At 44.6% G+C, this 13,569-nt stretch overlaps 1 protein-coding gene across 1 annotated transcript in view; it reads right to left on the reverse strand.

Annotated features, from left to right (window-relative positions):
* Positions 1–1,569: 1,569 nt before the first annotated feature.
* Positions 1,570–13,569, reverse strand: part of f8 (coagulation factor VIII, procoagulant component) — a 36,360-nt gene continuing 24,360 nt past the window's right edge. Inside the window, exons 14-25 of the mRNA XM_007891318.2 lie at positions 12,969–13,134; positions 11,673–11,909; positions 10,542–10,770; positions 9,281–9,463; positions 8,439–8,555; positions 7,807–7,878; positions 6,840–6,925; positions 5,709–5,864; positions 4,661–4,802; positions 3,954–4,099; positions 3,168–3,350; positions 1,570–2,002 (exon numbers count right to left, since the gene is read on the reverse strand). Coding sequence (XP_007889509.1) covers positions 1,847–2,002; positions 3,168–3,350; positions 3,954–4,099; positions 4,661–4,802; positions 5,709–5,864; positions 6,840–6,925; positions 7,807–7,878; positions 8,439–8,555; positions 9,281–9,463; positions 10,542–10,770; positions 11,673–11,909; positions 12,969–13,134 — 1,873 coding nt within the window. The 3' untranslated portion in view covers positions 1,570–1,846. The remainder of the gene's footprint in view (positions 2,003–3,167; positions 3,351–3,953; positions 4,100–4,660; positions 4,803–5,708; positions 5,865–6,839; positions 6,926–7,806; positions 7,879–8,438; positions 8,556–9,280; positions 9,464–10,541; positions 10,771–11,672; positions 11,910–12,968; positions 13,135–13,569) is intronic.

Below are 13,569 nucleotides of genomic sequence, written 5' to 3' on the forward strand. Positions count from 1 at the left end.
GAGACCGAGGGCTTGCGTGGAGTATAAATACCGACATAGAATAGTTGAGCCAAATGGTCAGTTTCCTTGCTCTGTCTCTACGGAATTCAATGTAAGGGTGTGCAATGTAAGGGTGGAGTTGAGAGGAGACCGGGGATGAATGTACAATATCGCAGTGACTGATGCAGAAAGAGGTAACAAGATTTTGCACTGATATCACTGCTAGCAGATTGCTGTAGGAAGCCAGACTCAGTACATCATCAGAAGTTTAGAAGAAGGCCAATGTAGATTGTTGGTGTCCATTGGAGAATTGTTACATGTAACATACTACCAATGTATAATTAATGTGATATGATCCAAACCTCAGCGTCACAGTTTAAACAATGACTGTCACAAATGGCACCACAATGCACTTTTATTATATATAATATATACTTTATTTTTACAGCTGTTATGCAAACAAATAAAAACAAACAAATGGATTAAAATACCAATTGGCCAACAAAATCAATACATTTAGAGTTTCATTCTCAGAAATAGCCTTTTAAATATGACTCACTAATTCAGTAACTCATTCACAGTGAAATTATGAGCATAAGAATTACGAGACAAAAGAAGACTAAGGTTCATCCAGTTCGCCTTCCAACATCCTCGCAGTCACACATACATTTCATGTCCCAACCTATATACTGTATCCCAAGATATTATTTCCTAAAATAAATCTAATTTGCCACAACACAAAAAGGATTCCAGAAGTGAGCAAACAACTAATCAATTTTGACAACTGAGGAATACAACAACAACTTGTATTTACAAAGTGCCTTTCACTCAGGATAGCGTTTCAAAGTGCTTAAGCCAGACACCGAGCTGGGGGGCAGGGAAGAGGTGACCGTATGCACGGTTGATGAGGAACGTCTTCAGTCGAGATGTAAAAGAGGGGAAGGAGGGGGTAAGGTGGAGGTATTGAGGGAGAGAGTTCCAAAGTTTGGGCCGTAGTGGCTGAAGAACGGCCACTGATAGTGGAGGTGATGAGGAATGAGCCGGAGGCCAGAGCCAGACGAGCGGAGGCAGTGGGTAGTGGAGTGGGGAGAAAGCAGGTCAGAAAGGAATGGAGGTGCCAAGGCGTGAAGGGATTTGTAGATGAGTGAGAGGATTTTGAAATCGATCCGTTCTGTGATAGTAAGTCAGTGGAGTGGAACATGGCAAGGACTGCTGTGATGGGGGTAAGGAGTTTAGAATCTTTTTAAGGATGAGAATTAGGCAAACAGTCTATGCTCTGATGGTGCTAGTGAACTTGATGTGCGTTTTGAACTCACAATCTTTTGTCTCAGGGGCAAGAGTGCAAGCCGGGCTGACATCTTTTGGAAATGAATAATAATAATAATAATCCTTGCATTTGATATAGTGCCTTATCCAATTCTTGAGACATCTGAAAATATACTGTAAAGTTGATTGACTATATTTTGTTTGCGCACAGCAGTGGACTCAGTCGTGGATTGAGTGCCCAAATTATTATTATTATTACTTTTTTAAACTGATTATTACCCCCGGAAAAGCGATCCCCTGATCAACTACCAACTGGTTCCTGCTTACTGCTAGATAAACACAGGTGTGTGGAGTTAGGAAACTTGCCTGAGGTTTCTCCCTCCCAGGAATCCAACCCGGGTCCTCAAGGAAATTGTGACAGAACCACACACTTTCCAGGTCTCACTGAGTGAAAGTGAAATCAGAATTCAGAAGTATTATAGCTATTTATTTACTGGTACAATAATCTTCTTTCAAAAAATGTTGAAAATACATAATAAATCTTGCAATTTTTTTCTGTTAATATATGCTGTATGTTTTTTTTCCGCCTCCCTTTCTTCCTTTAGAATCTTTGCTCTGTTTCACATCCCAGAATTTCAACACGTAGGGCAATGTTTCGGTGCCAGTTTTGTGGGTATATTCTCAGGTACTGAGCAAATATAGGAGGCTCAATGGTATTACTGGCCTGGCTGTTGTTGTCCACGTTGCCTCTGAAGACCTGTAGAGTGAAACAGTTCAAGCAGGTTGTTAGTCGATTGGGGGATCACTTTCAGGGATAATAATCGCTAATCGATAATAATTTAAAAAAAATAATCAATAATAATTTGGTCACTCAATCCACAACTGTCTGTGCGCAATTGGCTCCCGTGTTTCACCCACAAAATACAGTCAATTCACTTTACAGTATATCCTGTGAAGCGCTTTGAGACGATTTCAATGACGTGATAAGGAACTATTTCAAATGCAAGGATTATTATTAATCATCCTTGCATTTGATATAGTGCCTTTTCGCATTGTCGAGATGTCTCAAAGCGCTTCACAGAAATCACTGTAAAGTGTAGTTACTGTGTATTTGTAGGCGAACGTAGCAACTGATTTGTGCACAGAAATGTCTCACAAACAACAATGGAGTGAGTGATCAAATTTATTTGGGGATTTTGTTGGCCAGGACACCGGGAGAAAGAAACTCCCTTCTCTATTTGAATAGTGCAATAATGCCCACCCAGAAGGCATCTCATCCAAAGGACTGCACCTCTGACAATGCAGCACACTAGCACTGCACTGGACTATCAGCCTAGATTATTTGGGTTCAAAGCCCCGATCCGGCTTTGAACCCACAAACTTCTGACTCAAAGGCGCGAGTGCTACCAACTGAGTCTGGCTGACATCTGTAGACCAAGACTGCCAGTCCCTGCAGCGTGGAGCTGGACACTCAGATGCTTTGTTACAGGTTTGCTTCCGTTACAAACATTGCGTCTGACTGTACTGAGTGTTGTCTGTGTGTTTCTATTACAAATCCGGTATTTTGTCAACAACTTTCATTTATACAGCGCCCTTCACACGGTGCAGCATCAGTGCAGGAGCCTGATGCTGAACTGGGGGGAGGGAAGAGTTGACCATAAGCACGGTCGAAGAGGAAGGTTGTTTTTCTAAATCCAAATCCCTGCCTGAGTCTCCAGCGCCTTGGAACGTCCTCCTGATGTGAAAGGCGCTTTACAAACGTAGTTTGTTGTGGTTTCTGTTTGTTGTCTTCAGTCGTGATCTAAAAGAGGGGAAGGAGGGGGCAAGGTGGAGGGATTGAAGGACAGAGTTCCAAACCTTCTGGGCATAAAGTGTCGGGACGTTGAGTGTGTTTTTTTGATACAAACCAATCCAGAACCTGCCTTTGCCTTGGTGCTTTGTTTGTCTTGAATGACTGTCCATGTGATGCCATCATCGCTGTGGGAGATGGTGTACTCCTTCACAAACATGGACCAGCCCAGACGCGAGGCCCCCTGGGTGATGATCCCTGTGATCTTTTTCCTTCTCAGGAAGTTGATCTGCAGCCACTCGTGAGGGTTGTTTCTCTGGAGGTGGAAAGCAGCTTTGATTGTTTGATCTCTCAAAATGATCCCTTAATACGCGGCATGAGTCAGTAATAATCTTTGCATTTGGTATTGTGCCGTTCATGTCAGGGGCACGCGTCTGTAGCTTGTTCATGCACATCCATTACAATGGCATTTATAAACCATTGGTGTGTATAGTGGAGTCCTATAGCTCAGTGGTTAGAGCACTAGTCTCACAAGCGAGAGACCTGGGTTCGATCTCGGCAGGGCGAAACGTTGGGCAAGTTTCCTTACTCCACATGCCTCTATTCACCCAGCAGGAAGTAGGAACCCGGTTGTTAGTCTATTGGTGGATCGCTTTTCTGGAGGTAATAATCCCTTATTTGGCCACTCAATCCACGACTGTCTGTGGGACACTGCTGTGCGCAATTGGCTGTCGCATTTCGGGCCACAATGTATACAATCAATTCACTTTACAGTATATTCTGTGAAGCTCTTTGAGACGTCTAGAAGATGTGATAAGGCTCTATATCAAATGCAAAGATTATTACTATATATTATGTGCGCCCCTCAGTCAGAATCTAGTCTGGACCACATGCCTGTTGGTGGTATAGCTGTAGTTACCTTTGGCACCCAGGCGTTACTGATGCCTTGCTGTTTGAGACGAGCCAGTGATGCTGTCCATGCATTCATGCTGACCCAGAAGGAGGAGGCACTGAGCTGGATATCTTTAATGATGCGTTTCTCCATCCCCAGAGGCAATGAGCAGCCTGACAGTGAGACAGAGTGTATGAGAGAGAGAGCCACACAGACACACACACACTCACACACAAACAGACACTGTTTGAGATTCTGCAGTGAGCAGTGAGTTTGCCCCTCCGTTAAAAACATTCAGCACAAATGGGAACTGTTCCAAGATTGCAAACCAGGAGCAAAACACAATGAAATCTGCCTCAAGATCTGAGCGCACAAGATCGCTGAAGGACATGATTGCTTCTTTTAAGGTGCCATTTACACCAATGATAATTAGAATTTTGATTTGTTTGTGGTGTGGCCAGGTGTCAGCCTGGCTCAGGTGGTCATGCTCTCACCTCCGGGTCAGAAGGTTGTGAGTTCAAGCTCCATCTCGAGGCTTTGAGAGCACTCCAGAGCACTCCCAGAGGAGTAATAATATTAATGATAATAATAAGGTGCCCTTTAACATAACATAAATGCTGGTGTCTTGGTCAGTGGGTCATCAATTCCTTTGTCGATGGTCATGTTTTCAAAACCCCCCATCCCCACCACACCCCCAGCTCACTGGTTATTTTCCTGCCTCTGTGGAGACTTACTCTGTACGTCACATCCCAGCAGCTCCATGCGCAATGCCAAGTTCTTGTCCGGCCTGGGGTACACCCTGATGTACCGGGCCACAATAGGGGGGTTAAAGTAGTTCTTCACCTGGCCCGTTCCATCCGTGTTTCCCACAAATACCTGGAATCAAACGGAAATGTGAAGCGAGCAAGACCCAGGGTTACTGCACCCCTGGTCCCTGTCACACACCTGGCAATAAGCCACTGGAATGGGGCTAGCTTGAAGGGCAAATCACTGGACTAATTTAAGAAGAGCTGGTGTTGTGATGGGAGGATGGAACTCTCTACCCGAAAAGGCTGTGGATGCAGCATCCATTCACATCTTCAAGACTGAGGTGGTTAGATATTTGTTAGGCCAGGGTATTAAAGGATAATATAATAATAATAATCCTTGCATTTGACATAGTGCCATATCACGTCTTCGAAATGTCTCAAAACACTTCATAGTGTATACTGTAGAGTGAATTGACTGTATATTTTTGTGGGCAAAATGTAGCAGCCAATTGCGCACAGCAGTGTCCCACAAAAGGGTCGTGGATTGAAGTGACCAAATTATAATTTTTTTTTGAAGGAATTATTACTCCTGGAAAAGCGATCCGCCAATTGACTAACAACAGGGTTCCTACTTACTGAGGAAACAGAGGTGTGTGGAGTAAGGAAACTTGCCCAACATTTCGCCCTAGCCAGAAATCGAACCCAGGTCTCTCGTTTGTGAGGCGAGCGCTCTAACTACTGAGCTACAGGACTCCACAGTTATGGGAAAAGGGCGGGTAATTGGACTAGAGGTACAGATCAGCCATGATCTTATAGAATGGTGGAACAGGCTGAAGGGGCTGAATGTCCTACTCCTGTTTCTATGTTTCTATGGGTATTCTCTTGTCACAAGAAATAGATGGTGTAGAACACTACATGTGCACAAAGGTGAAACTCTGCTGCAACTGTGAGTGGGCAAGTGGCCTAGCCTGTGTCACGGTGTCCAGTTTATATGGCTCCATTGCTTTTAAAGTTGACCTAAGAAGTGACTTACCATTTTGGGCATCACGCTATTGGCCTTGTATTCCTTCCAGGTAATCGTGTCCAGGCTGTAGGTGATATAAAACTTCTTTACGTAGAGTTGCTTGAAGTAGCGTTTGGCTCCCTGTGTGATTATTCCATGGACCAACATTGGAGTCCGCAAATCAACCTATTAGCACAACACCAAAATGAAGGACGGAGTTCAACAGACTCGAAAAATCTACCATTTATAAATATTATCTTCACTCCCCTTTTCAAACTCTGGGCGTGCTCTCCACAGTGGACCTTTGCCCTTCACCCAAGACACAACACAGTATAATTTACGCCGAGATAGCACCTTTCACGTCAAGTCAGGAGGACATCCCAAAGGGTTTGACATTTCCGGCTGCTATTCCAGCTCAGTGAGAGAAGCAGAATAAATTGACCAGTCATGTCTTCCAGTTTTATTTTTTTATCGGTGAGTCAGTTTAAGCCTGATCACCCCCATTAATCGAATTGGACCAAATCGTTCCACTTAGGGAATGAGCTTTGTTCAAGCCTCAATCCCCCTCCAAACTCTTCTAGGTCCGAAATTGTCAAAGGACAAAGTGTCGTCATGACCACCCGAGCAGGTCAGGTAATGGGATGGCCTCTCTGGCAGGGCAAGTCCGGCCTGAGCCTAGTCGCCAGGTGCTCAAGTGAGCTCTGCCTGGTGATCACTAAAATGTCACCTTGTGACAGGAAGATAAACCCTGTCACTGCTTGTTATGGTTATTGGCGCTCAACCGATGTGTAAAGGAATGTGTTGTTTCTTTGTGTGTGACTTGGGAAAAGAGTGCCTCAACACAGCGAGTTCACAAGGGCTGGACTGCAATCAGGCTTCATTGGAAGTCCAGCACTAAGTGATAATTGGGCACCAGTATAAAGGTGGGGACTAGTGAGATGTACGTGGAAGCTGGAGAAGACAGATGTAATAAAAAAGTACAGCTTTTTCTTCAAAATAAACCTTTCTTTATATCACTGTTTCACCATTTTGTTTACTGGGTGTGAATCATGCCCTCTTACACAACTCAACAATGAAATTCAATGCAGGCTCCTGCATTGAGTTCACAACTCATTCATTGTTGTGAATATATCACATTTTAATTGATAATAATAATAATACCTGAATCCACGGCCGCGGTCCTGTGGGTCTCCAGGCATTAATGGACCCGGTGTTCTGTAACCGTGCCAGTCTAGGTGCCCATTGACCTGTAAGATCCACCAGAATAATACCAGGTGTTAAGAAGTTAAATTATGATTACAGGTTGCTTAAACTCATTTTGTAGTGCCTTGAGTTTAGAAGGTTGAGAGATAATCTGATTCAGTTGTTTAAATTGATAAAGGAATTTGCTAGGGTAGATACAGAGAAACTATTTCCTCTGGTGGGGGAATCCAGGGCATCATCTTAAATAGAGCTAGGCCATTTAGGAGTGAAATTACGAGGCAGTTTTTCACACGAAGGGTTATGGAAATCTGGAACTCTCTCCCCCAAAAGGATCTGGAGCCATTCAAATTTTCAAGACTGAGGTGGATACATTTTTGTTAGGTCAGGGAATCAAAAGATATGGGGGCAAAGGTGGGTAAATGGAGTTGAAGTACACGAATACATCTTTACAAAATTGAAGAATGCCCTTATTATTTTAGACATCTGAAAATCCCTTCATGCCTTGGCACCTCCCTACCTTTCTAACCCCTTCACTCCCTGCTTCATTATCCGCTGCCTTCGGCCCCCCATTCCTTCTGCTCGACCATCGGCAGCCGCGCTTTTAGCCACTATGCCCCGAAGCTTTGGAACTCTCTCCCCTAATCCCTCCACATTGTCCTCCTCCTTCCCCTGTTTTAGATCACGACTGAAGACCGTCCTCTTTGACCGTGCTTATGGTCACCTCCCACCCCCCGCCTCCCCGCTAGCCATCAGGCTCCGCCATTGTTAAGCGCTCCGAGACGCTGGCCCACGTGAAGGCGCAATACAAATGAAAGTTTTTGCTGTATTTTCTGAGGGCAGTTGAGCAGTTGCTGAAATAGCAGAGCCAGTCAATTTCACACGATCCAAAGACATGTAATTAAAAGTAGTTGGAAACCTCACTCACCTTCATGGCTAGAAGCTGTGAGCTGAGAATCTTCTATTCTTCCACTTTCCAGACCCAGGGGCACCCTGCATTCTGGAATGTAAAGACATCCTCAGGTTTGTGAACCGTGATAATTCTCGTGTTAACATCAAGACATCTCAAAGGGCTTTATCGGTAATTGTCACCAAAGTCCCACCTGTAGCCATGAAGTGAATGTCCAATTTTATCTGGGGGACTGTTGGCCAAAAAACAAGGAGAAACTCCCTTCTCTTTTCGAGGGATCTTTAACGTTAACCTGAACAGGCAGTCACCTCCGACAATGTAATGTACTCCAGCAATGACCTGTGGTACATTAGTCAACTTAGACTGTGAGTTCAAAGATCCAGCGTGAAGCTTGAACCCACATTTAACTCAGAGGCTACAGTGCTACCAACTGAGCCAGGCTGACACACTGTTGAGCCAAAACCCTGAGGTGTACAGTAGCATGAATTTACAAATAAGTAAACTGGAAAAACTTGCCTACAAGTGCACTCACTACACTTGGCAAAAATTTCCTATGAAGCACTTTGGAGATCGAGCTCCCACTCCGGGGGGTGGGAGGGAGGGGGAGGGTTAGGAATTGAGGTTATGGATTTGGGAGAAGGAATACATACGTGGATTGTAGACTAGAGAGATGGCTCTCATCCCTGCCTGCTGATGTACACTAGTCTCACAGTCAAGCAACCAGTAGCCCACTTTGGTTGGGTACATTTCAATAGTCCCAAATGAGCCTGCGGAGATTGAACACATCAAAATGATCAATAAATGAGGAAATATCAAATTGAGAATAGTAATGTTCCAGCAAGTCTTTAAGTATAAAAACAGTGTGAGTTTGTTCCTGTACAATGAGCGGTGCGGGATATGTCAGTGCTATAGTGAGTTGGAGTGCAGAGTGTTACAATGAGGAGAGCAGCTTTAGCAGAGAGTGTTACAGTGAGGGGAATGGGTAGAATAATAATAATAATAATCCCTGCATTTGATATAGCGCCTTATCACGTCTTCAAGACGTTTCAAAATGCTTCGCAGAATATATTATAAAATGAATTGACTGTACTTTGTGGGCGAGAAGCCGCAGCCAATTGCGCACAGCAGCGTCCCACGAACAGGCGATTGAGTGGCCAAATTATTATCATCTATTTTTTAACGGATTATTAGCCCCAGAAAAGCGATCCACCAATCTAACAACTGGGTTCTTATTTATTGTTAGGTGAACAGAGGCTCGTGGAGTAAGGAAACTTGCCTAACGTTTCGCCTGCTCGGGAATCGAACACGGGTCTTCTCGCTTGCTGTTAGTGTTTCAGTGAAGGGAGTGGGTATAGCAGACAGTGTTATAGTGAGGAGAGTGATTATCAGATTGTTACAGTGAGGAGAGTGGAGGACACTGGAGAAAGAAGAGGAGAATTGTTATGTATATTGGAGAGACAGTCAGTATATGATTGGCCTCTTTGATACCCACCAGGGAAGAGTGTGTAAACTCCCATCCTGTGCTCCTTGGTTCTCCTCATTGCAAAGGGCTGACTGTGGAAGTGCACACTGTAGATTTCAGCCGACATTGCCATGTTGATCAGGTACCAGCGCACCAAGCGATACTGTGCCATGACCAGCCCAGGCAGCGTCTCTGCCACATATCCATTGATCGCTATAATATCAGGAGATCAAACAAGCATCAGTGCATTGTTTATCACTTGATCATCCTCAAATGTCCCATTTTTGTATACAATGAGGGCATTAATTTGATACCTATTGGGCTTGTGGGTTTGATAGACGTGGGTGCCTTGGATTGACATATATTAGGGGTACTTTTGTTTGAGAGACAGGGGGTTCAATGGTTCAGTGAGTAGTCACCCAACCATCACCTATAATATCTCTGTCATTGGCCAGCTGAAGGGTTATCATTTACACATTAAATGGTTCGTCTTGTTTTCTCCTCCACCTTCAATGGAATGCTCTGCTGTCAGGGTAACAGGTAGCACAGACACCCCCCAACAGAGGCGGGTGGATATGAGGGACTGACGCAATCTCACGCGCATCAGAACGTGGGAGGTTTTAATCATAAGATCTCACAGAGGCTCCAGTTTTTTTCTTAATCCTTTCTTCTCTCGTCCCTTTTAGGGTTTTCTTAATTTCCTTCCCATAAATCTGGCCTGGAAACTGCTCACAGGCTTCTGGCCTGGCTTTGCTAGGAAACAAGTGCTGTTAGAATTCACTGGGTTGCTAGGAAGCCACTGGGATGCTAGGAAGCGCCAGGTTGCTAGGAAGTGCCAGGTTGCTAGGAAGTGCCGGGTTGCTAGGAAGTGCCGGGTTGCTAGGAAGCCACTGGGTTGCTAGGAAGCCACTGGGTTGCTAGGAAGCCACTGGGATGCTAGGAAGCCACTGGGATGCTAGGAAGCCACTGGGATGCTAGGAAGCCACTGGGATGCTAGGAAGCCACTGGGATGCTAGGAAGCCACTGGGATGCTAGGAAGCCACTGGGATGCTAGGAAGCCACTGGGATGCTAGGAAGCCACTGGGATGCTAGGAAGCCACTGGGATGCTAGGAAGCCACTGGGATGCTAGGAAGTGCCGGGTTGCTAGGAAGTTTGGAGATGTGAGGTCCGAAGTGCTGCCCTACCAAACCAAGCTCAGTCACCAGCGGAGCTGAGAAACAGTACGTTGCCCATTCACGACAAAAGCAAATTAGTAGCTGCCCTTATCTAATAGAAAGCTGCCGGCCTTACTGTGGAACCTGTTGCTGGCTCGAAATGTGGGACTCTCTGGTCTGATGTGGCAGGGGGTCTTGCAGAAGATTTGGATGTTGTCCTCCAGGTACCAACTCTTGTTTTCATCAAAAGTCAGGAAAAGCAATGAGAATTCCTGAACCTTCGGTGTCATGTCAGAGACCTTGTTCAACGTTCCCGCTTTACAGACAATTAAAGGACCAATCAGGCCTGAATGGATGTCTCGTTCCTGGTGAGAGAAAAACAGCCCAATAACCAACTCTACCACTGGCTTCACACATCTCCCTGCCAGGCCTACAGCTCAGGCTCCATCACTTATAATAATCCTTGCATTTGATAGAGCACATCACGTCGTTCAGACATCTCAAAGCACTTCACAGGATATAAAGTCTAGTGACTATATTTTGTGGGCAAAACGTGGTAGCCAATTGTGCACAGCAGTATTACACAAACAGTCATGGATGGAGTGACCAAATTAGTACTTTTATTTCTTTTTGAAGGGATTATTATGCCCAGAAAGTGATCTGTCAATCGACTAATCAACCTCCTACTTACTGCTGGGTAAACAGAGGCATGTGGAGTAAGGAAACTTTCCTAAGGTTTCGCCCTGCCTGGAAATCGAACCCTGGTCCTCTCGCTTGCGAGGCAAGTGCTCTAACCACTAAGCTACAAGATTTGAACCATAGTCAACAAATTCTTTTAAAAAGGAATGAGATAGAATCTTGAAAAGGAGGAATGTTAAAGGGTTTGAGGATAGAGCAACAAAGTGTGTGTCAATTAGATTAGATGTCTTATGTTCTGAAAAACACCAGTGTAGACTTGATGTTTCTTGTGTGACCATATATTCCTGATTCTCGGAGCCAGTCCCCAGATGAAGTATTGTGTCCCTGGGGCCAAATTTGTCCTGTCTTGGGTTCACCAACAAACTGAGCAAAAACAATAACATTTTAAAACACATCCACTCATCAGAGAAACACAACCATTAACCCATCATGTTTCTCCAGTAACTGACAGCATCTGGTATTGTGGCGAGCTCAATTTTCAATTTTTATACATATTTGTCTCCGGATTTGGTTTAAAAAAATATGGTCATCCTCGTGTTTTTTCTGTAACACTGAATGACCCACTTACTGGATTGACATCTGAGTAATATGTCCAGGCTCTGCAGTCAAAGTCCTTGTTAGTGGGCGCTGAGCCCTTTGTTACGTGCCAGATGTACATCTTTGTTTCGTTGGGATACGCAATGTCCTCCTCTTTTCTGGGCCAGATCACCTTCTCCTCCTCGTCCATGTATTCCTCAGGTATATCGCGCGACACACCGTGAGCGTGAATGGAGAAGGGCTTGGATGCCATATTCTTAAACTTCACCTGTTAATAATAATAATAATAATAATAATCCTTGCATTTGATATAGCACTTTTCACATCGGGAGGACGTCCCAAAGCGCTTCACAGAACACACTGTAAAGTGAATTGACTGTATATTTGTGGGCGAACGCAGCAGCCAATTGCGCACAGCAATGTCCCACAGACAGTCGTAGATTGAAAATGACCAATTCATTATTGTTTTTGGTTTTGGAGGGATTATTATTAGGCTCTGTGTGGAGTAAGGAAACTTGCCCAAGGTTTCGCCTCTGCCTGGAATTGAACTCAGGTCTCTCACTTGCAAAACGAGTGGTCTAACCACTGAGCTACAGGACTCCAATAATCCTTGCATTCAAAATAGCGCCTTATTACTTTGTTGAGACGTCTCAAAGTGCTTCACAGGATATACTGTAAAGTGGATTTACTGTGTATTTTGTGGGTGAAACACGGCAGCTGATTGCGCACAGCAATGTCCCACAAACAGCCAAGGAATGAGTAAACAATTTTATTTGGGGGATTGTTGGCCAGGACAACGGGAGAGAGAAACTCCCTTCTCTTTTTGAATAGTGCCATGGAATCTTTAACATCCACCTGAAAGGCAAATGAAACTTGATTTAATGTCTCATCCAAAGGACGGCACCTCTGACAATGCAACACCCCCCCCGCTTAGACTGTGCGATTCCAAGTCTCGACATGGGGCTTGAACCCACACACTTCTGACTCAGGTTGTTGTGAACAGAATTGCTTTACAATAGGAATAGACATTACCAGAAGGTAGGAACAAAGCTGGGAAACTGTTCACTACAGGGTGAAGGTTCCGAAAGTGTAGTCAAAGAGGAAGGTCTTGTGATGAACCTCGAAAAAGGCAACGGAGGGGACAGGTTGAAGGAAGAGGGGGCAGATAGGCTAAACCTGACTTATGATGGTGGGTCGGATAGAGTGCTGCTGCCCTCTGATTGGAAGTCTTGGCTGGGTTGGTACAATATGAGAAGGTTGCAGAGGTAGAGCAGGACAAGGTCATGGAGGGATTTAAAGGTGAAATTCCACTTATGGGGTAACTCACCACAATGATTTCATTAACCTCCGCAATGATGACAGGTCCAAGAATTCCCAAATGTTCCTCAAATTCTCCCCGGATCACGGGCTGCCGGAAGGTGTTGTCCATGTATTGCTGAAACACCACTTTCTTGAACTTGTTTCCCAGCCTCTGACCTCTCAGTTGTTGGACCCTAAAACCAATAACCTCCGCCGGTCAATGTAAGAGAATTTCACCCTTGTCCAACGCGACATTGACATTAATATAATGGATTTTATTAATAATAATCCTTGCATTTGATGTAGTGCTTGGAATATCATATAGAGGGAAACGACTGTGTATTTCTAGGCTAATGCAGCAGACAATTTACGCGCAGGAATGTCCCACAAACAAATGTGAATTTAATGATCAATTTTACCCAGAGGATTGCGGGAGGAACTCCGTTGTGTTTTCAAATAACGTCAATATTCCGAAACTTGAACGTGGGTAGGCAGAACCTCAGGTTAACATCTCATCTAAAAGATGGCATCGGCAACAATGCAATGCCCTCCCCACTACTGCGCCCAAGTACATTGAACTCAACTTCCGTTGTTGGGCTTGAGCCTTCAGATTTCTGACCCTGAGTGGT

Source organism: Callorhinchus milii, unplaced genomic scaffold, assembly GCF_018977255.1.
Source record: "Callorhinchus milii isolate IMCB2004 unplaced genomic scaffold, IMCB_Cmil_1.0 Scaffold15, whole genome shotgun sequence".
NCBI classification, from domain to species: domain Eukaryota; kingdom Metazoa; phylum Chordata; class Chondrichthyes; order Chimaeriformes; family Callorhinchidae; genus Callorhinchus; species Callorhinchus milii.